At 55.5% G+C, this 25,498-nt stretch overlaps 8 protein-coding genes across 8 annotated transcripts; 6 read left to right on the top strand and 2 right to left on the bottom strand.

Moving 5' to 3' along the window:
• The first annotated feature begins 69 nt into the window (after nucleotides 1-69).
• On the top strand, nucleotides 70-651 carry B0T26DRAFT_158008 (uncharacterized protein). Its single transcript, XM_060433492.1, has one exon. It carries the CDS (start codon nucleotides 204-206, stop codon nucleotides 525-527), a length of 324 nt encoding a protein of 107 aa, XP_060300958.1. The 5' UTR covers nucleotides 70-203; the 3' UTR covers nucleotides 528-651.
• Nucleotides 652-1,721: 1,070 nt separating this feature from the next.
• On the top strand, nucleotides 1,722-3,359 carry B0T26DRAFT_636775 (Ribokinase-like protein; the record flags this gene model as incomplete). Its single annotated transcript, XM_060436864.1, has 6 exons — nucleotides 1,722-1,771; nucleotides 1,890-2,328; nucleotides 2,429-2,644; nucleotides 2,694-2,735; nucleotides 2,855-2,937; nucleotides 3,197-3,359. The coding sequence occupies 6 exons, from the start codon at nucleotides 1,722-1,724 to the stop codon at nucleotides 3,357-3,359; spliced, it is 993 nt and encodes a 330-aa protein (XP_060300957.1).
• A 1,317-nt stretch (nucleotides 3,360-4,676) lies between these two features.
• B0T26DRAFT_672692 (uncharacterized protein) lies at nucleotides 4,677-5,423 on the top strand (the record flags this gene model as incomplete). The annotated part of the gene is made up of 2 exons (XM_060439492.1): nucleotides 4,677-4,832; nucleotides 5,097-5,423. 2 exons carry the CDS (start codon nucleotides 4,677-4,679, stop codon nucleotides 5,421-5,423), a joined length of 483 nt encoding a protein of 160 aa, XP_060300956.1.
• A 656-nt stretch (nucleotides 5,424-6,079) lies between these two features.
• Nucleotides 6,080-7,861, bottom strand: B0T26DRAFT_157996 (uncharacterized protein). The gene is made up of 3 exons (XM_060433491.1): nucleotides 7,535-7,861; nucleotides 7,052-7,220; nucleotides 6,080-6,944 (listed from the first exon to the last, which is right to left on the bottom strand). Exons 1-3 carry the CDS (start codon nucleotides 7,609-7,611, stop codon nucleotides 6,348-6,350), a joined length of 843 nt encoding a protein of 280 aa, XP_060300955.1. The 5' UTR covers nucleotides 7,612-7,861; the 3' UTR covers nucleotides 6,080-6,347.
• A 4,267-nt stretch (nucleotides 7,862-12,128) lies between these two features.
• B0T26DRAFT_157982 (uncharacterized protein) lies at nucleotides 12,129-12,677 on the top strand. Its single transcript, XM_060433490.1, has one exon. It carries the CDS (start codon nucleotides 12,190-12,192, stop codon nucleotides 12,463-12,465), a length of 276 nt encoding a protein of 91 aa, XP_060300954.1. The 5' UTR covers nucleotides 12,129-12,189; the 3' UTR covers nucleotides 12,466-12,677.
• Nucleotides 12,678-14,305: 1,628 nt separating this feature from the next.
• On the top strand, nucleotides 14,306-15,418 carry B0T26DRAFT_748372 (uncharacterized protein; the record flags this gene model as incomplete). Its single annotated transcript, XM_060444955.1, has 1 exon — nucleotides 14,306-15,418. The coding sequence occupies one exon, from the start codon at nucleotides 14,306-14,308 to the stop codon at nucleotides 15,416-15,418; it is 1,113 nt and encodes a 370-aa protein (XP_060300953.1).
• Nucleotides 15,419-16,668: 1,250 nt separating this feature from the next.
• Nucleotides 16,669-22,600, top strand: B0T26DRAFT_640274 (Las1-like-domain-containing protein; the record flags this gene model as incomplete). Its single annotated transcript, XM_060437219.1, has 14 exons — nucleotides 16,669-16,991; nucleotides 17,037-17,075; nucleotides 17,148-17,604; nucleotides 17,824-17,952; nucleotides 18,077-18,083; nucleotides 18,713-18,800; nucleotides 18,872-18,929; nucleotides 19,159-19,372; nucleotides 19,468-19,559; nucleotides 19,644-19,778; nucleotides 19,850-19,959; nucleotides 20,912-20,915; nucleotides 21,946-22,154; nucleotides 22,219-22,600. The coding sequence occupies 14 exons, from the start codon at nucleotides 16,669-16,671 to the stop codon at nucleotides 22,598-22,600; spliced, it is 2,247 nt and encodes a 748-aa protein (XP_060300952.1).
• A 1,804-nt stretch (nucleotides 22,601-24,404) lies between these two features.
• B0T26DRAFT_638106 (eukaryotic translation initiation factor 4E-4) lies at nucleotides 24,405-25,318 on the bottom strand (the record flags this gene model as incomplete). The annotated part of the gene is made up of 2 exons (XM_060436997.1): nucleotides 24,405-24,763; nucleotides 24,832-25,318. The coding sequence occupies 2 exons, from the start codon at nucleotides 25,316-25,318 to the stop codon at nucleotides 24,405-24,407; spliced, it is 846 nt and encodes a 281-aa protein (XP_060300951.1).
• Between the last annotated feature and the right edge of the window lie 180 nt (nucleotides 25,319-25,498).

Genomic DNA, 25,498 nt, shown 5'->3' with positions numbered 1-25,498 from the left:
GCAAAACAGTTCAGTTGGTTCTGGATACATGGGCAAATCGGGCTTGTTTTGAGTCTACCTAGTTAGTTCTAGGCAGTCTTGCGAACTCCCGTCTCCGGGCTAATACGTAAGGTGAGGTAGGCTTGGCAGTGAGAAGCTGGAAAGTATGCAAAGTGTCTATACAGTACCTCAACGGCGTCCCTATCATCGTCGCTCCCGCTTGAATGGCCATCGTTGGTGCGGGAGCTAGGCCTGCGGGCGTTTGTAGTCGCCATCTCCATCTCTCTTTCTCTCTCTCTTTTTCTTTCTTCTTTCTTTCTTTCCCTTTTTCGGTCAGCAGCTGTGACGCAGTTGATGACGTTCCGGTCAGTGGACCTCAGGGCCGTTTGTTAGTCGGCTGTGGGTTCCGGTGTAGCGTCACTTTAGGGTATAGACTCTTCGCTCTTTCTTCTCCGTTGATGTGCGGGTTCTCCAGCTGGCGATGTGGCTTGCCGTGCGAGCTGTGTTCACAATGTGCGCTACGTAAGGTAATCAGGGCATGTTCCTGAGACGAGCAACTTCAAGGTTCCCTTGTCCTCATTGAACTCTCTCTACGTGCTCTGAGGCGCTGAGCCCAAAGGAAAAGGTACCTCTCGTTTGCGGGGCTATACTAAACGCTTTGCGGCCAGCGGCTGCTTGCTTGCTGCTGAGTGATCTCAACTGCGTCATTGGTGGGGTAATCTGTTATCGGACTTCGATAAGAGCTCTTAGTCACAAGGGGTGCGGGGAAGTCTGTCTGTATATTGGTTCAAAACTTCCGACAACCCCGCCCCCGCTCCCAGAGTCTAGCGAGTCTCGAACCAAGCTTCGAGCTCAGGACTGAGGCTTTTAGTTTTCACCTTTCCCCGTTCAGGTACTCAGAGGCAGAAAGAAGTGTTTGACTTTCCTGCAGTTCTTTTCATCCCAAGACAACTGCGCATCAACTAGACGGGTGGAGATAGAGTCAGTGGAGAGATAGTCTCTCACATGTTTTAGCTGCCTACAACTGAAGGCCAAAAGCTCGACAAGCTGGGCTGCCTAGCCCGCATAATACGGTGCCTGTATCTATATTCAGTTTATGGTGCTCTTCTGCCGCGTATTGCTTGCTGCTTTGGGTCCCGGAGATCCGGCGGAAGCTAGCTGCAGCCAGCCAGTCTCCGGAGTTGGCCGCTTTTTGCTCGCTTTGCTACAAGAACACCTAGCCAACCGGCCAACCTACCCCCAGCAGAGCCAGCGCCGTTGAGAGTTTGGACTCCCAACCGTGAGGTGGGTCACCAAATGTGTAAGTTGGCCCGGTACCGCCCGCCGCTCTGCACGCCTAGGGCCGCCTCATTTTGGCGAGAGCGGAGAGCAAGGCACGGAGCACAGGCACAGGCACAGGAACAGGCACAGGCACGGGCACGGGCACGGTGCACTCTCGCCTGGTGAAATTTCCCGTCCCTCGCCGGCCTACACTCCTTCCTAGGTTATTAATTACCAAACCTCCCTTCCCTTGCACAACCCGAAGCCGACCGCCTCGAGCAGCCAACCTCTCTTGGCGTCGTGTCTACATTGTGTCCAAGCTCTCGCGTGTCAGAAAAACCTTCGACCGAAACGCGGCCCCGGGCGGGCTAGGGCGCGCGTCTCCTCTTGCACGCACCCGCATCTTTACAGAAACGAGACCCGAGATAGAAAGCAGCCGAGAAGGACAAAGCGGACGAAAATAGGGAAAGCAAGCGGCCAACATGAAGCATCTGATACTTGTGGGCGCGTGTTACCTCGACACAATCCTGACGTGAGTGTGCTTTACCAATGTGCCATGGTGATGACCATCTCGAGGACATGCCACGCCACGGCGGACGTCCGGATGCATAGACCGTCTTCTCACACACAAGACATCTTCTGTCACGTAGGGTCCCTCACTTCCCGGAAGAGGACTCGAAGCTACGAGCAACGGCGGTGCAGGTGAGACGCGGAGGCAACTGTCCGAATACGCTCGAGGTTCTCCAGCAGCTGCTCTTGTCCGGCTCCGCCAACGACTCCGAACCCGACTCACGTCAGCAGCACCCCCGGGTTGTGCCGCATCTTGTGGCCTGTTTGCCCAACGCCCGAGCCGCCGCCACTGGCAAGATCTTGTCATCGTTCGGACCTGGCTCGCCCATCGACTTCGGTCACTGCATCTACCGAGACGACCACGATGAGGCAGCGAGCAGTTACATCATCCGTAGCGCCGAGACGGGGAGCCGGACCATTGTCAACTTCCAGGATCTCCCCGAAATGACCGTCGGCGAATTTGAAAACATTGCCGACAAGTTTACAGAACACGCGGCCGACTGCTGGTGGCATTTCGAGGTGCGTCATGCATGATGATACTTCGACTGTGCGCGCGCAGAAGGCCCCTCGCAAATGTGCCGGCCGTTGTGGTTGTTGACCGAGATGTTCTGTTTTCAAGGGCCGGATTCCCGAGACGACATTGCAGTGCATCCGTTACCTCCGGCGTGTCTTGCCAGGAAGTACCATCAGCATCGAGGCCGAGAAACCAAACCGGGAAGGGCTTGCTGCGCTAGCCGCCGAGTCCGACGTTGTCTTCTATTCACAAAGTTGGGCCAATGTAAGTGCAATTCCCACACTGCTGACGCATCGGAACCGACCACCCGTCCACGAACCAGTCCCAACTCGCTGAGCCTCTTTACCTTCCAGGGTCGGGGGTACACCAGCCCAGAAGCTTGTCTGAGAGGCGAGGCATCCTCGACGAGGGCGTAAGTCACTCCTTTCTCATGCCGTGTGCTTGTGTAGTGAGTGTGTGTGTTGCAGCAGCCAGAAAGCCTGACATGTTGTGCCGTGTAGTTTTCTCACGCTTTGTACATGGGGCTCGCAGGGCGCCTCTGCCCTATCAATACCGGGAGGAGAGTATATGCATTGTGCTGCAAACCCGTCCGGCAAAGATCTATTAGTGGTCGAGTAAGTGTCACCGATTATCCCAGGCGTATTGCTGCAACGGAAGAGATCCTCGCCGGCCAGAAAATTTTCGGTTGTCTTGTGCGCGCTGCTGCCAAGAGAAACGAACGTGAAAGGCGAGACCGGCCAACAATTTGCCTCCCCTGTCCGGCTGGCATCACGCGGCAGTCCTGTCGACAGTATCTGTCTCGCTATGCACAGACGCAAGAGGCCGAGATCTACATACCATGCTAATCAATATTTCGGCATGCGTTGCCCCTAGTTCTCTCGGTGCGGGTGATACGTTTATCGCGGGGGTGCTGTTTGGGCTGATCTGCCATCCTGATGACTGGAGTGCCGAGGCCAAGCTGGCCTTTGGCGTAGAATTGGCCACCAGGAAGGTTCAGCGAGACGGATTTGCCGGCCTGGGCAACACCAATACCTAATAATATTGCAGCATTTTCGAGTTCGGGTCCCTCGCCCTGGTGGCCCGGATGATGACGTGGGGTTGGGGTCTCTGGACACGAAACAACGAACTTCCCCCAGCGGGCTGCTCAGGGGCCCCGGGACCGGCCTGCACCCCCAGACGGAGAATGTAGCTGCTTGTAGCGGGCGAGAACGACGGGTGCCCCGTGACTAGAAGCTATGTGGGTGAGTTGGACGGAAGGTTTCCCCGCGGCGGGGTTTGGTTGGCGGGCGCGAGAGGGAAGTATTGGGCAAATGCACCAAGCCAAATGGATATGAGCCGAGAGTAACCCGCCCGCAGGGTTGTAAATGCAAGAAGAAAACCGTGTCGAGAGTGACTAGAGTCAGGTCTAGGTACGGCGCAGCGGGAAGGGGCGGTGAATTGTGGAGGATGAGGAGGAAGAGGTGGTGGTGGTGGTGGGAGGGGGGGACGTGATGGGTAAGCCCCTTCGAGGCGGTCCGGCGCAAGCTCGCTCACTGGCCTTGCATCAGGACAACCTTGTTACCTAGATGAACCCAAGATGCGTTAGCCCACTGGGCCACAGCACCCACCTGGAGGGAGCGGTTGCATATGGCCAGATGATTGTGCCAGCGAGATGAGACTCGCGCGCTGTTCCCCGGTGATGTGTCCCGCCTCTGCCTGCCTGTGATTGAAAAGAAGAGATGGACATGACGATCGGACCTCGCCTCGACAAAGTTGATCACAGAGGTAGAGGCGTGTGCGAGCGCAAGCTTTAGCCTGTGGAGTCAAACAGCAGCTGAATCAAGTGACTCCGAGCAGCCATATTGAGACAATGCAAAACAAAACAACCTGCTTGAAGTCCAGTGCGAGTGAGCGTGCGTGTACATGCGAGGGACGGTAGACCCAGATGGTGGGGCGTCAGCAGAAAACCTATCCGGCGGTGCCCCGCGTCGCTTTAGCCAAGGGGGGGATGGGGGACGAACGTGAAGAGGACGAGGCTGATAGGAGCACTTCTATAGTGTTACCGCTATGCTTTAACTACTGTATGTATCGTAGGCGTGTGCGAATCTGGCAAGGCAGGCGAAAAATGAAAACCATCCAGGCGCGGCCTGAGAGCGAATGGTAAACGGCAGGCCGGCATGTCGGAACGGGAACGCCAGGGCCAGGGCCAGCCCAGCAGCGCCAGTCAGCCCAGCCTGATGATGGCGAGAGGGAGAACGCGGAGAACGCAAACAAGCCCAGCTGCAGGCTGGCGTCGCGGCATGAATAGTGTGCAAAGCTTTGCTTTGCGCCTCGGCAATAAGCAATAAGGGCCAATGACAAATGCACATCCTATATGTGTGTTGCCTGCCTGTCCCTGTGGTCTGTCTGTATTCCCCATGTGGTGTGCGGGCGCGGCGATGGTTTAGGTCGCTTCTCTCCACGTCTTTCGTTCGCTTCGGCATACGCCGTTGTGGGCGGGCGGCGCGTCGAGCTTAAGACGCTGAAGTTGGTGAGGGGAGGGGTGACGTATTTTACCTATTGGTACTTCGTACCGAGGTACATCCATACCCAACTGCACACACCCTCAGTCTCGTGTGTGGATGTACTGTAGGCGGGCAGGTAGTGACTGAGTGTATAACTGATGTTGAAAGGGTCGCGGCCGATGGCCCACTGCTGAGGCCTTTTCCAACCCGAGCGAGGGAATGTCGGGAGCAAGGAGCCGGGGGGTTGGAGGGGTGGAGAGGTGACGAGGCGGGCAACATGTCCAATGCAGTTATTTCTCGAGCCGAGAGGAAAAAGCCGGACTAGAAAGGGGTTTCATCTGCGGCGCTTTGCGAGCGCCGAGCAAGCAACCAAAGACACAGCCCAGCGCACAAGAAGCCACAGGACCCCTGTTGTTGAGAAGGTGTGCGCCGGCCAGATGCCGTTCTTAGCAAGGCCCATTTGGATCAATGGGCACACAGATGGGTTGGCAAACGGCAGCAAATGTTCCAGGGTTGGTCAGGGTGAGCTGGAGCGTCGAGCATTCAACTGCAAAGATGTGGGCCAGGCCAGGCCGTCCGTCTTCGTCCTTTCGAGGCTGTTTGTCCTAACCGTCTAGTCGTTGCAAGTGCAGTGCAGTGCAGTGCAGTGCACTTGATCCACGATCCACCCAGCCGATTACTGCGCCGACCAGCAACTGGGGCAAAGAACTGGGAGTGAGAGCTGCAGCGGGGCCGAGGATGTGACGCAAACCCCTCAGCTTAACACGGGGGTGCATTGCACCGCCGTAGCGGCCTACCTAGCAGGTGCTTTGCAGCATCAGGGTGCGGACCAGCAGCGCCTACTAGTAGCATACGGCCCTTCAGTGGCAGTCTGAGGCAAACCCGGCCGAGGACACACCACACACACACCCAGAGGCCGTCCTTGTGCGGCGCCGAAGCAGAGCAACATTGTGCGGTGAGTTGCCGAAAAGAAAGACACCATCCCTTCACCCACTCTCCCGCTCATCAGCCAAGCACGGCTCAGCAAGGGCGTCGCAATCTGACCTTCCTCCAGCGAGATCTTCCTCCGTTCTCCGGTCCGCTCGTATACAATACCTCATAGTAAGGGACCAGGTCATTTAGCAGGTGATGAGCCCTTTCTCGTTGAGAATCAGTTCGTGGAGAATCGGGGTCAACCGCCCATGCGAGTACGGCGGTCTGCTGCGTCAGTCCATGAATCCCGCTTGAGCCTAGACCCCCTTTTCTAGGAACCGGGCTGGTGACTTGTCGTTTCCAGTTCCACCCTGCACCCTGCATCGAGTCGGTTTCTTTTTTTTTTGCCAGCATCGATGCCGAAGAGAAAGAGAAAAATCCCAAATCAGGCCAGCTTAGAGGATCTCCGATTCCTATCAAACCCAGTTTGCGACTCCACGGGGCGCCACCTACTCTCATGTCGTCCGCGAATTGACGCGTCTTTGCTGTTCGAGAGAAAGGATCACGGCTAGAAGCTTTCGGCTAGTCGAGTTGATAAGACGGCAGAGGCGCTTCCTTGGTGTGAGATATTATGGCTGCTGACGGACGGCCTTGCCACGCCGTAGTGTACGCCCGCGGTTTTGATTTTCCAGTTGGTTCATCGTCTCCGGACTCGACGCCCGACGCCGAGCAAACGGGCTCGTGCACAAGTGGTTGGGTGCCGTAATAGATCTTCGAGTGAGACTCCAAAGTCTTAGTGAACGATGTTCCACCGACTGCACAGAATCAGGTGTTGCACTGGAGCTAACGTCACCCACCACCGCGTTTTGGTGCGAGGCGAGCCGGTGCGCGGACGTGTGGCATAGTGACCGACGTGTGAGCGGAACTGTCCAGTCGGAACTTCCACAGCAAACGACAGACGGTTCGATGTATGCAGTATAATACGGGTGCACATTGTGGTGCACTCCTTGCTGTGCACGCGTATGTACATATGTACGTACAGACGCAAATGCGTCATGGCGGCTAAGGAGACCTTCACGTTCAGCCTCCACTAGACTTGATGCCTTATTTGCAGCTTGTAGCGGCCAATTATTATCCGAGGATGGATCGACCTCGCCGTGGAAGATTCGACCGATTCCATTGCCGGGGTTTACGCCGATTTTTGATGAGCCGTTTGGTACTGTATGCTTTGGCCTCAGGATTGTGAGCCGACTCTTCTTGTGGATGTACGACACTTTGGCGACGCAGCATGTGGGCCGCGCGCCCTGCAGTCTTGAAACTTGTGGTTGCCAACCTGATGGCATTTGCCCCTTGTGTACAAGAAACTGATGAAATGGTCGTCCGGCTCGAGTGATACTGCTCCGTACCGTTCGTAGTGATGATGAGAGTTCTGATGCGCTGCGACAGCCACGTTGGTTGGGCCGCCGTCTTTGCAGTTCTTGGGCTCACGGAATACCCACCAACTATCGTAGTTAGCCAACTTTGGTTCCACACAAATTGGCACAAATCAGTCTAGGTTTTTTTGACGCCATGTTTGTTCCACGTTGAAGTCTTGACAACCCAAGGTCAAAGGCATCAGAGAGTTCCCACTTCTCAAGGTCGCAGGCTGCACGGCATACCACTTCGAGGCAAGGGTTGGGAAACGCAGTGACAGCCCGAAAGAGCATGGCGGCCTTGAAACAGTTTCCTGGAGCTGCATTTGAAAGCTGGGGGCTTCACCGGGGTCTTGTTGGTGGGATTTGAAGTGTGATGACAGGATGCAAGCAAATTGGCTCACAATGTCGGGCCCGCCCAATCATGGCTGCCTTCGCTGGGCGCTCCGGCACAGGGATTAGGAAAATTCACAGACGCCATTCAAACGTCTTGCGGGCCTGGCTGGCTCGACGGAGTGCTCGAAGCGCAGACGCATCGAGCGGCCCGTGCTCCATCTGATGGGAACCCTGCCGCCCTAAGACCCATGGCAATGGATTTTGCGGGTGGAGGTCGGGATCCTCCTTTTTGTGTTGCCTCTTTTTAGATCATCGAGATGACCTGCCGACAGGCTCGGTGACTTGGCTTGGACCCTGGCCGCGCCCCTTCCCCCAGGAGGTATGTATGTACCTACCATACTACGTAGTCACCGATCTGGGTGGGCAGTTGGAATTTATATCAGGTGCTGGCATCAAATATTAAAGACGACCCTTGTCGTTGTGTTGTGGGCCAAAATGCCTTCTTGAAGTCGCCTTTCTGGACGCCTTCCGAACAGCGCGCATGCGCCGGCATTGCCAGAATAGTGTTCTTGGCCTATCATATGTCAGGAGGCCGCAGCTGGGAGATATTGCCAACTTGCTGTTGACACTGACGGTAAGTTCGGGATCCGCATCCACATCGTTGTAGAAAATATATATCGAACGAGGGACGTCTCTTCTGCGCTAATATTGCTGCTTGTGGCGATGTCGGTCTCGGTAAGCCCCGGGTTCAAAACGCATCTGTACTATCTTTTGTTGCTTTCGAGAATTCATAATGTCGTAATATCCGGGCCGGGCGGCTGATGGAGAAACAGGTCGCCGCGAGCACCGCGCGCGGGGGGAGGGGGGGTAGGTTTATCAGACATGGCTAGACGCTACACAGTACACGAACGTAGTACGGGGTATAGTCCAGTGGGCGACCCCGTATGACTTGTGTCAAAAACGAGCCACCGGAAGCGTCAGACTGCAGGTGTGTGTTTGAGGCGGCTGATAGAGTCGTGTCAACCGCACAGGGGGTGTGTAAAGAAGGAGCCTTCTATTGGTGTTTGCATGGAATCACGGGTCCGTTAAGATATAGTGTACGTGTATCCGTGTCGTATGTACATGACCCATGGCCCAAAAAAATTGGGGAGGCCCCAGACTCTTGGATATTTCGCCGTCGTTCAGGATTGCCGATCATGAATTGATGACAGCAATCCGTCCAAGGGCTGCGAAGCGTGTCTGGGGCCGATGCAACATGGCTTTCCATTTCCCAGAAGGCCACCGGCCGGGTCTGAAATGGCGCTCGTTAGTGTCTTCCGTTCTCCAACCTGTTTCCGGCGGCGCATGTCGGCGGTAGTTGAGTCACGGTCTCAGTCTCACGGCCTCAGGAGACAGGACATGACGCGCACGCATTGTGCGGCTAGGCAAGCTCGCTCCATCGGATTTTGGAGATCTTTGCCTGTTTGTTGATGGGGCGTATCCAGCGCTTGCATTGTGGCCTGTCGTGATTCGTGACTCGACGAAATTTCCCACAAAGGGAAAGAGGAGGAAAGGAAAGGAAAGGAAAGAAAGGGGAAAAAAGACTAGTCTCCACAAGCCGGACTAATTGAACTAGAGGCTGAAGAAGCTCGCAGAACGCGGTTGTTTTCTTTCGTGCTAGGTCCAATGACACACGACGAGCCGGGATGCTGAAAATAGCCTTAGCCCGGCAAGGCCTTTTAGTGTGGAATTGTGATGTCGAATCCGCACCGTAGGTACTTCCTTAGGTAGTTCCAGTGGGTGGGCCGCTGGACTTGGCGGAGTCTGGAGTGGTGGGAGGTGTGGGTGGTGCTGTGGTGTCCCTGCTGCAGTAGCTCTCTGGCCGTTTGGTTGCTGATGCGGCGAATCAAGTTTCAGCCTTTTTCAGTTCTCGACTCGACGTCCAGGCGAGTTGCGATGCACCGGATGCACGACCCTTGTGGTTGCTCGATGTGGACTCGTGGAGATCACCTTAATGAGGCCTGCCTGGGTGAACCGGAAATCCGTGACGCTTGAGCTTCACTCGGTTGATCCACTAAAGGCAGAACTGGTGGTTTTCTCCCCTGCCTGTTTGATCTCGGGCTCTCCATTGATGACCGTCGACCGAGACTTTTCCGATTGCTTTCTCGGACGAGCATATGACTACCGAATACATGTAGGGTATGTACGATACGTAGATGACTGTTCTCAGCCAGGCAAGAAGGCAGGTAGCAATTGCGACGAAATGGCAACGGTCCAGATGAGTGTGAGTAAAAGGCGTAGGATTCTTTTGTCGCGGTCCAATTTGCGCACCATGCACATTCATAAAGTCGAATGTCCAAGGCGGTGGACGGCTGCGAACATCATGTTGCACAAGAAGGGATCCGTAGTCTCCATCTAGAATTGAAGGCGGGTGGAATGGAAGGAGATACTTGCAAGGTCTGTCATGCTGGCCATCCAATCACAATTCTCCATCAGGGGGAGGGGAAGGTGCGATTGGGTATGGATCTTTGCCAGTGTCCATGTCCATGACTCTAAATAACCTGGATGTATGTACATCACGCACCTTACCACAGTACTTTACTATCGACGTTGCCACACCCGCCTTGAGCACAAAGCTCGCCGCGCAATGCTGACATTCGGTACTCTAAGCACGGAGAAGCGAAGTACCTAGGTACATGTACATACTCATGCATTGCTCTTTAACTGCACCACTCCAGTCCAGCAGCAACTCATCTCCCAACGCCTCCTTGGCTCTGCTGACACTACCTAGGTACATACCTGCAATTCGACCCGCTTAGTCTTGCCACGCATTTAACTTGCAGCTTTTATAGCAGCTGTAGTCTAGGCTGCCCGGCCTTACTAAGTCCGCATGTACCCGACACTTTTCATCGATAGGCCAACTGCGCGGAGATGCGCGCCTAACTTAAATATTTCTTTGCTTCTTCCACGAACCCACAGAGGCACAGACTACCAGTGGTACATATTACCTTACCTATACAGTTCACCACTTCTGCTTCACCACAAGGTCGGGTAGGTAGGTAGGTTAGGTACCTTGGTCAATAGGAAGATACAATGCCTTCATTTTACCTTGCCTTTGACCTCCCTGGATTCGACGTGTCCAGGCAAGGCGAGTGAGGTACTCTTTTCATCAATTTGCAACATTTTCACATGGCGGGCTACCTCTTGGTATGGATTTGCTAGGGTGAACTTGCCCGGAAGATCCGCCTTGGAACAACCTCACTTGTATTAGTTATTGGCTGTTTTGGTCCTACCCCGCCCCCCGCTGTTAAATTGTCTGAGCTTGATAAAGAGACAAGAGCGCAGAGTCCGTGTCGAGGTACACCTAGAACCAGGCCAGCAATAGAATTGGGAGACATCCCGAAAAGTGCTTGGAAGTCTGCTCCGGCATGTAGAACATCCGCTAGGTAGCGGCATATGTACTTTGTGGGGGGCTGTGACGAGGAGATCAGGAAAGGAATCTTTCCTTTTGGGAGGTCAGTAAGGTGTTCCGCAAATCTTCGCCGCAGCTTGAGAGCCGGCCGCGCACGGCTGTTGGGGTTTTATTGTGGAAGGGACTCTGAGATCAGGAATGGACGATCGCTGCCCCAGCCACCTGACACCAAACAAGTCTAAACATGGCGAACCATGGTTCACTAGTAGGCCAGCCAACCTAACCAGGGCAGTCAGGTTACCGGCTGAAAATCCATAATCCGATCCAATACAGCAAGCAAGTGGCCACTTTGGTTCATGTACTGTACCGGTATGTCGCGTTTGAACGGGAAACTGGACAAGAGCCTGAGGTGGGCACTGCAGACGCGAACACGAACATGTGCATGTTCAAAGCTTCCGAATCGGGGGCAGGTTGACATGACAAGAACAACGCTGCCGGCGGCCAGTTTTCGTGTCCGTGGGCGAGAGTGTGGCTCCAAAGCCGTGGTGGCATGGCATTCTGGCAAGTGTTCCCGATTGCGGCCGTGGCCTGGGTTGCTGCTGCAAGCTGGAAGGTGTGGCGTGGCGGCGTGGCCAGGCAGGGCAGGGCAATATTTCGAGAGTCGAAACCTCCGCGCAACAAACGAACGACCAGGGCGGGTGTGCATGCAGCGACGGCTTTTCCTTTTTTTTCTTTCTACATCGGTGGAGCCCAGATTGAGGGGAGCGCCCATTTCGCTGTTTCGACCCGTGAGTCGCGCCGCGTGTAGAATTGGAACCTCTCGAAACAGCTGGCCTCTCTTGGGCCACCCCCCCCCCTCCCTTCTGCCTACTGGAGTAGCGCCACTACATTTCAATTGCCTGCGGGTTGGACTTGGAGGTTGACGGAACACACAGTCCCGTCTCGGAATCCTCTCGGTGCCTCCCCAGCTCACCCCAGCTCTCACCCCAGCTCGCACACGCCCCCCGGCGTCTCGTGCGTGCGAGCGATGGCGAGCATCTGCGTGGGACGCAAGCCGCCGTCCCACACACAGGCGAAGCGCAGAGGGGACCCACCTAGCCCGCCAGCCAGCAAGCAAGCAAGCAGTGCCAGGAGGGCGCGCGGGTGGGCAACACACGGCAAACAGCAGATCCATCTATGGGATTTTTGAGGGAGAAATCTCAGCAGCCCACCCAACCTAAAAGTACTTTTTTGCGCCAAATTCCCAAGGTGGGTACCTCGACAGCCCGGCACACACACCACTTTGGACACACAGGCAGGGCTTCTCCCATTCCATCCCAAGCCGGTAGCCCCATGTCGCCTGGAACCGAGCGGCCTGGCCTCCCCCTTTCCATTTGTCTTCCCTTCCCTGACCATCCACCGGAAGGCAATGAGAATGAGCCAAAGCACTTTTGCACAGGACGCGCCACACCTCAGCCATGGCGCATCGGCGCCTGCGACCCCATTCATTCAACTCCCCCTCCCTTGGACCACCCACCTGCACACAAGAATACCAATGGTGGGCGCCTTGGCACACTCAAACTACCTTACGCACTACCTTCCAGGTTCTTACCAGGGTACCTACCTTAGGTAGGTACCTACACTACTAGGCCCGTTGCAGGCGGACAGGAGGTCTAAACTTTTTTCCGTCCAATCTTCCCTTCGGAACCGGACCTAGGCTGGGCTGGCCCAGCGTACGCCAGGTCTTGGTTTGCTTTTTTGTTGCTTGGGCGTGCCACTGCCCGGGCTTAGTCCAGTCCTGCTGCCCGTACTTGTGCGGAGGTATTCGGTACTTACCATACTGCCTTCTCAGGTGTGTTCTTGCGCCACCCGAGACGTATTCCGTACCTCATCTTCAATGTTTAGTCTCCTGCGTGGTGTCACCTGCTTCGTAAGGTACCTTCCTTCCTTAGGTGCCATACGAAGCTCCGCCGTGCCTCCACTCACCACCTCACTGTTCCTGTTTCTCTCAGCCGCCCACCCGCCCGACCAGAGGGCCGGGGGATCTGCCTTCTCAGCGCTCCTTTGGCGCAGCGTCGCCGGTGCTTGGTTTGGCTTCCTGAGAAATGGAACAAAGGGCACAGGGATTGTCCGCCCGCGACAGTCCTCTCGGTCTCCGACCTGTTCGTACACAGTACCTCAGGCAATTTGCGTACCTAAGACGGCAAGGTACCTTGCCTTTCTTTGCCCGCCGAGACACGACCGGCCTACCCTCCCCTTCCACCACCCAAGTTCGAACACTTCCTGGCCGGGCAGGACGGAGAGCGGAATACAGAACAAGGTACGGAGTGCCACCCAGCATTTGGCGAGAGGTGGAATGGTGGAGGGCAGGTACCTGCTCGGCCCTGCATGTATCCACTTTAATGTATACTACGTATGGCCACTACGGAGCAGAGGTACGTACTGATGCACCAAGCACTCAGCACTCAGCACTCACTTGGCACCTTATTCTCCACACTACGCTAGCGCCGTCTCCAGTGAGCCGTCGGCGGCACCTCCTCCCAAGAGAAGACACTACAGTGCGCTAGCGATGCTGCTCCCTTCCGCCTCAATGCTCCGCTTGACCGCCCACCACCAACGCCCCCCCCGGCATCCTGCCTCAAGCAGCCCACGGCCCGCGGCGAGGATGGAATGTGGTTTGGTTTGTCTTTGGTATTTTTTTTTTGCTCTCCCCCCTCCCCCGGGTGGTCCCCCCCCACACCCCTGTAACCCTGCCCAGACTGGACCCTTCCTCAGCTAACATTGAACGCTGCTTCCTTATCCGCCCATCTCCATCCCATTTCATCCCATCCCATACCACCTTTCGGCCTTGCAGCTCCCATGTAGGTAAGGTATGGTATGGTATGCACATTGCACACGACACAGAGAGGCCGAAACCCTCTCAGACCCTCGCCGAGGTCAGGCAGGCTAAACAATCCCTGCGCGTCCGTATGACGCAGGCCATCAAAGCTAAGCTAAGGAATGACAAGGAGGCCAAGGACAAGCTCCCGCCCGTCGACTTGCATTCTCGCCCACACCAGACCAGACAAGCATGCCAAAACGGCCCATACTTTCTTATTATTGTCTATCTCTCTCTCCACGCACGCCGCCATCATGGCTCCTCCAGCTACCCAAACTGGGTTGGATTTACCTTCATCAGAATCTTCTCTCCTGGTCAGACATACATTGCCTCGGACTCCACATCAACGGCGTCCCTCTTGTGTGCCGTCCCCATATTGTTATCCTCGCCCTCCCCCTGACGCACCCGCTTCTCAACTCCCGAGTCAAGCCAGCTACCTTACCTCCCTAGACTACCGCACAGAGCTCGGTACCTAGCAGCCTCCTTTGCCTTATATATCCTATCCTTCCTCTTCACACTCCCCATGTCTTCGCCACCGCAGCATATCTTGTCGTCGCCATCAAGATGATGCCGTCCTTCCTTCACACCAACATGGTCGGTCCGCCTCCCACAAACGCAGGCTTCACAGTCAACACCATGTTCGACGATTTCTCCCGGCAACTTGCCGCCGTCAGTTCGAGGCGTCACTCGAGAGGATCGGCGTCTGGAAGCCAGCGGGCGGGCCACCCGATGAGAATAACCAAGCCCGGGAGTGCAAACAACAGTCCTCACTCTGCCATCTTGCAGTCACGGAGGAAGACATTTATCGGCGAGGGTCTTCAGGGTCGCCTCCCGCCACAGCATGCCTTTGATATGCACTACCTACCCACTCCAACTTCGGAGACGCAGAACGGGCCGCTTTTCGAGCAAGAAAGGAAACAGGCCCGCCCCGTCAGCTGGCATCCAAGCTCGCAATACCCACCGCGGCAGCCGCCACAGCAGCAGCAGCAGCAGCAACAACATCAACAGCTTTACCCCATCCAGACGAATATGTACTATCCATACCAGCACTACGGCGACGGGGAAACGATTTCAAATGTGCAGCAACTGCCGCCAACACCCATGCCCTATTCCGGCTACACGTCACCGTCGTTGAACTTCTCGCCGCTGTCTCTACCATATTCAAGCTTTGGTTCGCAGCAGGTATGCTCACCCATCAACCGGGCGTTTCCTATCCAGCAAGCGCCGACGTTTCCGCCAGCCTACGTCTCGAGTCGCGAATCCGAAGGCGCGATGTCGGAGACTGCGTGCCGGCCTGGGCCGAGGGTGGTGGATGGCACCTTGGACTGGGAATCTTTTGCAGCTCGAGGTGGCTTCGACAGGGATACTGCTCCGCCAACGCCCGAGGATTTTGTTCAAGCCCAGAAGGTGGAGACGAAATTGGCCACGGAGGACTCCATTCCTTACCAACCTCTCGAAGATGATGAATCGGAAGGCGAGATTCTGTACGGCATGGGACTTTATGATGCTCCGGACAAGACAGCCACGAACCCGATTCTGGACCTCCATAGGTCGACCATCTTCTCGCTACTCGGGGGCGCTGGCTCGTATCCAGAGCCGACTGGGAAGGGTCTTAAGCTTGAGGATGCCTGGGAGCCTCCCGCAAGTGACGACGAGGACGTAGAGAGTGAGGACGATGCAGATGACGACGAACAGGACGAATAAGGCATGATGCCCAAACCAGACACGTTCGAGCCTTTCTTTAAGGGGGATGGTGTACGATTATTACGACATAAAATGATTTCAACGGACAAGGACTGGCGCTTGGGATATATGTGGCACAGGCAACTGGAATAAAACTAGATACCCGGGGTTTTCTTTTACGGGACAGCGACTGGGCTGGTGGCGCCTTAGTCAACACCCCCAGAGGTTTCCGTCTCAAGACGTGGCCCTATTCGGCAGTTTGCTTGCCAGGGAAAGTGTCGATATTAATTCTTAAAAAGTATTTGGTAGTTGGTAGACCCAAAGAGACACCTAAACTCAATACGCTGTTCTTGATTCTATATCTTGAAGAACCATTGTTGTGGAATCACATCTTCTGTCTGTCCTGCAAAGCGAACTTTGTAAATAGGGGCAATGTTATCTTGGTGTTACCGCTTAGGTAAGCACGTTAGCTCAAAAGCTCCGGATGTGGGGGACTGTGGAGTTGTGGGGCAGCACACGTGGTTGTGGGTTGAAATTTTGCCAGGGTCTGCAAAACGTGTGGTAAAAGCATACGTCTTGAAATCCTTAGCGTTGGCGAAGATCCAAGCGGTTGCACCGTTTTAGGCTCGAAGTGTATTTTTTATATATACTAAAGCGTGCTGAAACAACAAACAAGAAACAACAAACAAGAAACAACAAGAAATGACGCATCCTGAATTGCAAGAGTCATTTAGTTAAGGGACCGTACCTACTTGCCTAATTAAAGCACCAGTAGAAAGAAACGGATTTCCCAAACAGTGAAGGACTTGGGTTAAGTCCGGCCGGATCTATCGAGTTTGTTTTTGAGACTGTACCTCTACATGTCAGACCTTGATATAGATAAAAGACTTGTGACTTGAGAGATTGCATCTAGCCCGAGAGGAAAGTGGATTCAACGAAAAAAACAGAGCACCTGGTCTACTGGTGTGGGTAATGCGAATCTGTGAATGAATACGCCTAAACACCATTTCCATGTCGCCTGCCAAACTCGCTTCAAAATTTTTCAGTTGCCGCCCGCGCAACCCTCAGATTCATCAAACTCCCCAAACCCAAAATCTTGTTTGCAGTGGCTTCAAATCTTAAATCGACCCAAGCACGTTAGAAGCCGGCCCAAAATAGCAACGTCCATTGGGGAAATCTGCCCGTGAAAAAAAAGAAAATAGTTGCTTTTTTTTTTTTTTTTTTTGGAGGGGGGCTCAAAGCTCAAACTTCAACCCCAAGTGGGAAAAGACATGGTGCAATACATATTCACGCCGTGGCGCGAGCGGGGGGAGCTGCTGGCGGTCCGGCGACAGTTTTACCCCAACCGCAACAACGACGACGACGATAGCCAACAACGACAAACAATACCGCCACAGAATGGCGACGCCCATACCGAACAGCAGCAAAACCAGCAGCGCGCCGTGGCCCGCGTGTCGGTGTGGATGCACCGCGGCAACTGCCCGCACATGGTCGAGTCGACGGCGCTCCTGACGGCCGCCATCCTCGGCGACCAGCAGCTTGTGGCATCGCCGGCGGCAGCGGCGGACGACTGGCTGGCTGGCGGGGGGCCCGTGTCGGTGTCGGGCTCTCGGTCGGGGTCGGCGCTTTCGTCGAGCAGCTACGCGGTGCGGGCGGCGTACTCGGCCGCGTTCAGTCGGTATGTTTTCACTATGTCAACCTTGTTCATGTTGGTGTTGGTTTGCTGCTCCAACTAACCCATCCCCGCCAGCTTCGTCACGGGCCTCCTGGACAGCCACCAAGATAAGCAGCGCAAAATGTCCATGTACGGGGTGGCCAAGAGCGTGGGGCTGCCGGCGACGTTTGTCGAGCTGCGCCACCAGGCGACGCACGAGCAGCTGCCGTCACTGACGCGCCTGCGCGCCGCCGCGAGACAGGCCCTCGACTGGATCTGGGACTACTACTGGAAACACCTGCTGCTGCTGCTGCCCGAGCCTGCCGCCGCCGCTGCTGTGTCGTTGTCAGATGATAATAGCAGCAGGAGTAGTAGCAGCCGACCGGTCACTTCTTCTGACAGCAAATGCCGCGGCTTGCTCATGCGGTATCTCGAGACGGCGCCGGAGCAGGACTCTACGAGGGCGGCCCTGCTGGCGGACATCCAGAGGCTCAACGAAGCCGAGGTGCTGACCACGCTGGACTCGATCACGGATAGCACGACCGACAGTAGGGTCCTGCGGAGGTCGGTTCTGCTTGCGCGGGAACTGCTGGAAGCTAGGCCTGCTGCTGCTGCTGCTGCTGCTGCTGCTGCCACGGGGTCGACGGAAACGACGCCGCCAAGTGGCATGAAGCTCGACCACGGCCGTGACCTCTCGCGAGACATTGAGCGCGTGAGAGCTGAGCTGGGCAGGACATGGCAGGAGATCAAAGAAGTGGGAGAGCGGCAGGAGATGGACTCTGGGCCGATGCAAGAAGAGCACATGGAGCGATCAGCTTCGTCGCCGCATCCCAAGGGGCCGCCGCTGCCGAGCTGGTCACTGTACGAGGAAGATGACTGGGTGCCCAAGCCCATCGGGGTGGTCTGAGTGAAGATATTACATTGTCTCTTGTTGGCATATTTTGTCTCCCTTGATACGCCGCCGGTATACCTCAGCCATGGATATAGATATCTAGCTATGTATGACGCCGCCTGTTTTTTGATAGTGTCGGTGTTGTTGATGAACAGGGCTATCACGTGCCTGGCTGCCAGACATACAGGGGGTGGTGGATGTGGTGCACTGTGCACCAATAACGTCACCCACGCAACCGCACCATACCATGGGATCTCGCTCTTTACTTGCATAAGTACTCCGCAGTGCAGACGCCATCCACGATCCGATCCGGACCGGCCTGACTAATACGACTTGTGTCTGTCTCCCCTCATCGCCGCTCTCGACGCACACATACCTTACCTTACCTTGGGTATTCTGTTCCAGATGAATGCCCTGGCTGCCCGAAGGTGTCTCTTTATTCCAACACGACGGCCTCAAACTCATAGCACCGCCCCCGCACGAATTGTAAGTGGACCCCCATTTTTATTCTCATTCTCACTCTATTCCCAGTGTCCTCTCGTCCGCTATCGTCAGGTGCTATAAATTTACAGTGTTGCCTACTCTCAATCTCTGCAGGGTGCTAACATCTCGTTCCCCGACCAAAGCCTGCTGTAATCCGCGCAATGCATATCCAGTCGATCCCCATGTGTATGTTTGTTCATAAGTTCTCTCTGTCGACCTTCGGCCTGGGTGGGCCCAGCCTTGCCGGCGCTGATACTCACTGCCTTGCCGTGTCCGGAATAATTAGGGGTGGGCTCTAGCGACAACTACGCCTACCTGGTCGTCGATGACAAGTCCAAGGATGCTGTTATTATTGATCCGGCACACCCGTCCGAGTATGTTGCCCCTGTGTGTTCCACCAGAGCAATCGCAACTCGCTGAACATCGCGTGGTCGGTGTCGGATAGAGTTGCCCCCGTTCTCAAAAAGGCCATACAGGACGGCACAATCAACCTGACGGCCATTGTCAACACGCACCAGTACGTCGTGTCTGCTCTTCTGTGCAGCAAGGCTGGCTGACGGCTGACTGACCTCTTTCTGCCTAGCCACTGGGACCATGCCGGCGGGAACAAAGACCTCGTGAGTCGCAACCAACATTACTCTGTGGTCCCCTCTGTCTTTCTTGCCGTTGGGGCGCCAATCCCCGAAGGGAGGTAATCACTCCTGCTGACCACGCCGGGCTCTCGTGTCTCAGCTCGCCGAGCTGGCAGGTAAACCCCTCGAGATCATCGGCGGCAAGGACTGCCAGCAGGTGACCAAGACGCCCAAGCACGGCGACACGTTCAACATCGGCAGCATCGCCGTCACGGCACTGCACACGCCCTGCCACACCCAGGACAGCATCTGCTGGTTCATGCAGGACAGCGACGACAAGGTCGTCTTTACCGGGGACACGCTGTTCCACGGCGGTATGTTGCCCCCTCCCTTGTTCCTCTGTCCCGTGGGACATGTTACCTGTTACCGCCGCTGTGTTGTTTTGCTGAGGCCGCGTTGCTCCTCCCAGGCTGTGGCAAGTTCTTTGAGGGCAACGGCGAGGAGATGCACAAGGCGCTCAACGTGACGCTCGCTTCTCTGCCCGACGACACTCGAGTCTTTGTGAGTTTTAGTCTGAACGTCTCTTGACAACCGACAATGCTAGGCTCGGATGTGTATACTAACTCATGCTGCTTATCCACGCAGCCCGGCCACGAGTACACCAAGTCCAACGTAAAGTTTGCCCTGTCGGTTCTCCAGAGCGAGGCCGTCAAGGCGCTGAGCGCCTTTGCCGACGGAAACGAGGAGACGCAGGGGAAGTTTACCATTGGCGATGAGAAGGTTTGTTGTCTCTTGCCACCGTGAAGTTGAAGCTTTCAAGTCATCGGTCATGCTGACCACGCACCCCTTAGGAACACAATGTCTTCATGAGACCGCAGGACCCGAAAATCCAAAAGGTGACGGGCGAGACGGAGCCGGTGGCCATCATGACCAAGCTCAGGGAGCTGAAAAACAATTTCAAGTAGGTGATCAGGACCCGTCCCACATCGGACATAGGAGGCGCGTAATGCTGCAAATCATCTTTGCGTATAAAGCCCGAGGGTTGATGTCTTTGGTGTGGCTGCAGAGAAGAAGAAATGCCTGCTCGTTCTCTTGGAAAGTCCAACCTGTAGTCTGAGGCCTTGTTCCTTCCGGCCGGGCGGAGGCAGTTGCTGGCTGGCTGGCTGGATAACTGTACAAATACAAATGCAAATACCAATCAACTCCCTGTCCTTGACCATATCGCACACCCTACCGTGACTCGAGATTCGACAACCTGGGAAAGAAAAGGGAATGGGATAACGTGCAAAACACTGCAACCGTCTATCACTCAGTCTCAATCAACCAACGCAAGTTCATGGCAAGCAGGCGGCACCAAGAAAGAAAGAAAAAGAGAAACCGGGATTCCCGATCCCAAGCTGCATTGCGAGGTAAATGTGGCCAATGTGGCTCGAAAACATGACCTTCAGATACGATGAGTGAAGTCGAGGCTTCAGTCTGACGCTCTCCCAGCGGAGCTATGGCCATTTCACTGTTTGCTTGCTAGCTTGATACAGGCGACGACGATAGCTTGCTATGTATGTAGATGATGGGGTGCTGCCGGGGCGTGTTGGTTGTATGCACATACATATCTTAAATGCTTGAGTGTTGTCTCGTCGAGGTGCCCGGGCCTGGTTCTCTTTCGGGAAGACGTGTCTTGTTCAGTCCTTGGTCGTGTAGCCATCGTACATACGTGGCAGCTAAGGCAATGGTGAGAATCCTCGCCGGCGGTAACATCAGCAGCATCACTCTCGACCATGGAGCAATCGCCGTAGCGCTTATTATAGCTCATCTAATCAACTGGCAAGCAAACACCAGAATCAAGCACGCAGAGATACAGGACACACCAAGTAACAAGAGTGGAGGGAATAAGAACTCCATTATTTCTAGAGGAGCAGAGTACTGCCGGTATGGCAGCAATTCATCAACCAAAACAAGAAAAAAAGGGGGATAATTCAATGTCTCCACAAGCCCCATACCGCCAGGACTATTGAGAAAAAAAAGTCCAGGCGAAGCGTAAGCTAGTCGGAACCGTGCCAAATGCGAAGAACATCGGCAGGGTTGTTTTTTCAATCTCGCTTCAATGTCCACACTCTGCCGCCCTGGGTTATGTTTTGGGTAGGTGGCGAGCTCTAGCATAAATGATGAAGCTGCCCGAAGGCGAGGGGCAAGGGGCAATTGGGGGGATGGGAGGATAATATAGAAAGACAAAGGAGAGGCTCACAGGCCCAAAGAGTTGTTCAGCCCGATTAAGGACTTCCTCTCTTATCGAGGCCTGTTTGGTTGTACCCTTTCGAGCCCTTCCCGTTGCTTCTCAATGTTCCGACCCCCCTGAAAGGGATCTGGAAGGACAAGCGGGAGGGTGGGCAGAAAATCCAACTGCTCCTATGATGAATGGCCAGATGCTGAATCTTGAGCCATTGGCCACTTGGTGGTCTTCCTCGCCGGTGCTAGCTGTTGTTGGGTTGGTGAGTTCCCAACTGGTAAAATTTTAAGTAGGAAAGAGGAATAATTCTCGGCACAGATTTTATAGGCTCTGGATCCAGGCTGAGAATTTGCGACCACGTGACCAGGCGCTGCCTTTATCGCGGACCCAATTAATATCCCTGCGGGCCCGTACATACTAGCTTCTAGTGTCTAGCTTCTAGTGTCCACATCCACACGAGGCCACCCCACCGCCCCCCGAACAAGCTTCCAGTCTCTCGCTCGCGACCCACATCGCAAAGATACAATATCCAACCAGCCTGCGCTCTATAGCTTGGCCAGGATCTCTTGCGCTGCTGCCCAAGCGGCCAAGGACTGCTCCGTAGACGGTGCGTGATTGAGGCCGGCAGGCGAGGAGCCACAAAGACAGCTGCAGAAATGGTGAGGCCCGATTCCCTCTCCAAAGGCCATTCTCGCGCAACTACTGACACCTGTGTACGTGAAGCCTGCCAAACGACGCCAACCCGCAACGGCTGCCGACGCCGGCGCGTCATCGGCAGCCCCCAAACCACGCGTGTCCAAGCTTGCCAAAGAGAACAACATCACCGCCGCAGAGGAGGTTGAGATCAAGGAGGCCTTTGGCCTCTTCGCCGAGCCCATGGACGGAGAGAAGGAGGGCGTCATTCCCATTGGCGACGTGCGCCGCGCTATGATGTATGTGCATCTGCCCTACCTCTCCATTTCCGCGCAGCATGCCTCTGACCACCCCTCCCCGCAGCGCCCTCGGCATCCCGCCCAGCGACAGGGCCGAGCTGTCCCAGTTCACAGCGGTGCTGGACCCCGACGACGAGGGCTTCGCGACGTACGCGTCGTTCGTGGCCGTGTGCGCTCTCAAGCTGCATGCGCGCGAGCACACGAGCGAGGAGCACGCGCGCGAGGTCGACGAGGCCTTCGCCCTGTTCGCCGGCGGCGCCGCCGACGCCCCCGCTATCACCATGGCCCACCTCAAGCGCGTGGCTGTCGTGCTGCGTGAGGACGACATCAGCGAAGACCTGCTGCGCGACATGATCCTCGAGGCCAACGGCGGCGCCGGCATCGGCCGCGGCGTCAAGAAGGACGAGTTCGACAACGTCATGCGCCGCGCCGGCGTCTGGAGGTGATGGCAGCCCTGCTGAAAAAAATATTCATGTTCGCGCATTCGCATATATCTTATACGTCTATGTATCATGCATGTCTTGCTGCCAACGGCGGAGACTATATTACGTGCTCACGTGGCAGCGCGACGGGATGAAAACCGGACGGCGAGCACCATGAGCCCCACTAGGAGCAATCTAGCGGCCGTGCTGCTTGACCCACGGGTAATCCATACAACGATCAAAGGGTCTGCAAAGTCGCCAGCCCATGGATGTTCCTCTCAACAGCCCTGGAACCCGCCACCGATAAGGGGCGTGCCGCAATAATGGGATAGCCAGACCCGAGACCTGGGACAACAGTCAAGAGCCTACAGTAGGATCGGCCTCCCCCTTCCAGGCTGTCATTAACGGCTCGAGTTTCGATTCGAGACACTACACATAATCCAAACCCGCGTCCGCGTCCGCACGCACGGCCCGCCGCCTCATCATTAAGAAACCAAATTCCTGGGCGGCGGCGGGGGGGTATTACCCCTCGATGTGCGCAGGCAAGACTGAGGCGTAAAGTCAGAGAAGAGATGGGGCACCCAGAAAATGTATTTTATTGAAACGGCATGATTTGGAGTGTGGGTGAGGGGGGAAGTGCCGAGCGAACAGGAAGCGGCGCAGTGTGTGATGGGGTAGAATCTCAGATTCAACCTGCAATCCATTCCCCGGAAAGAAAGAGAGTGGGGGAGAGAGACATAATCCATTCCTCTTCAATGACGCAGAGCCAGGTCGTGTGTGGCTCGTCGTTTCCAGTCTTGTAGTCTCAATTTGTTTTGTGCGATACGTACTCTACCGTCAAAAGACGGGAAAAAGGATGTGTAGGGGGGGGGTAAATGAAGTTCTCATGCTAGTTTTGTTTGTTTCGTTTCATTTGCTTTGCTTGTGTTTATCACCCTCCCTGTTTGTTCGGTCGCGTCATGGTTGAGACTACCCTACTACCTAGGTAGGTACCGACCTACGGTATGTTGAAGGCGAGCGAGCGACGAGACTACTTGCAGTACAATAAATACATCATGCAACCTACCTCTTGGCGCGCCATGCTCTCTACCTATCTATCTGCACATGCATCCCTGGTAGAGAAAACTAACTACCAGATGCCATGGTCATCATGCCAGGCTGACTGACTGACTGACTGACTGACTGACTGATTGACTGCCCGAATCATGACTTTTTCACATAAGCCTGTTACCGGGAACAATAATATGAGTAATGTTGGGTAGTGAGAAAAATGTGACAGGGCCCTTTTCTTCCTTTTTCTTGCTTCTTTTATTTTCCGTTCGTTTATTTATTTCTTATTGTGAACTACCTGCGGTGTTTTCAAGGCTAACTAGAAAAGCTCCCATCCGCAAATCCTGAGCGGAAGGTGAGTAACGGAGAATAGGGGGGGCTCCCCCCCAATCTAAACACGTACTTCACCACTCTCAAGGGCGCTCTGGCTCTGCCTGCCTGCCTTTCTTTCTCGGGACCTGGTTACAGAAGCTTACGATACAAGATTTGAGCTTGTCAGTGTCCAACGCCAAGAGATATGCAAAACGGGAGAAAACATGCGAAGAAGATACTCCTTTTTGCAGTGACCTGATCTTTTGACCCCCTTTTTAGATGTGATGTTGAGTACTAGATTGCCCCATTCTCATAGCTTGGGGTGGCGCTTTGTTAGCGCGTCTTTTTCGGGCCCGCTTCTTCGGCGTCCCGTTTCTTATATAGGTATGTATATATATACCCCCTCCCTAAATTCCATTCACATATCCCATCATACCACCTCTCGAGCGGTATTTTATCTCTAATCTCATTGCCCTCCCGACGGGGGCGTTTCGATGATGGCGGGTGCGACCAGCTCCTGGGGAGTGGGGAGCTGCTCGGCGGCGGCGGCGGCATCGGCGTCGGCCTTGGCCTTGGCGGCAGCATCGCGGGCGCGCTGTGAGTCCAGCACGGCCTGCAGCTCGGGGGGCGCCTTGAAGCCGGCGTGGTCGGCGTGCTTCTTGTAGAAGTAGTTCTCGGGCTTGGGCTGCAGCTCCTGCGGCAGCTCGTCCAGCACGCATTTGAGGATGCCGTCAATCGACTTTTGCTTGGACGAGTCGCGGTGCCAGATGGAGATGAGATGCGAGTTGAACCGCACCGACAGGCCCACGCCGCAGATCTGGTCGCCTGCAATAGCAACTAGTCAGCTTGATTGTTCTCAGAGGCAGTGAAGAGAGTGGGGGAGGGTGATATACCATCTTCCAAGGCCGTTTGCAGCTTCTCGCCAACGGCTAGCAGCTGCACGCGGGTCCAGATGTCAGGCCCGGCTGACTTTTGCACGCGAAAAGTCCAGCTGCCGCCGGTGATGTTGCGGCGGTCCTCCCAGATGGGCTTGAAGCCCGACTTGAAGAGATAGATGGACTCGCGCATCCTGATCTGGTCGACGGGGGTGTTGTTGTTGTAGCGCCAAAAGTCCTGCACGCTCTCGATCTGGGTGCCGAGCTGCTCGAGCTTCACCTGGTACTGGCCGCCTTCGTCGGGCTTCTGGGCCGGGTCCTTCTGCTGGCGGTCAAAGTAGACGTTCCAGTAGTGCTGGGTGGGCAGCGGGCGCATGGCCTTGAGGAAGTTGCGCTTCGCATCGTCGCGCTGCTCGGCGGGCGAGCTGACGCTGGGCGAGTTGGGGTCGGAGCTCTGCGACAGTGATGACAAGCCGCGCGTGAAGAGAGGGAGAGACGGTCGCATCGCCATCGTGGCTGACTGGCGGCTGATGCGCGTGCGGTGCGGTGCGGTGCGGGTGCGCGTTCCGCGTAGGATCCAGGGACGGAGATAAGGAGCCGGCCAAGGGGGTGCGGTGTGGTAAGCCGGTCCGCGAGGCGTAGCGCAAGGTACGGAGCACAGCGTAGGGCGGGCGGCACTGGGAAC

The sequence above is a fragment of the Lasiosphaeria miniovina genome, assembly GCF_030549165.1.
Source record: "Lasiosphaeria miniovina strain SMH2392-1A chromosome Unknown B0T26scaffold_2, whole genome shotgun sequence".
Lineage (NCBI taxonomy): Eukaryota > Fungi > Ascomycota > Sordariomycetes > Sordariales > Lasiosphaeriaceae > Lasiosphaeria > Lasiosphaeria miniovina.
This window is presented reverse-complemented; position numbering and strand designations above follow the sequence as displayed.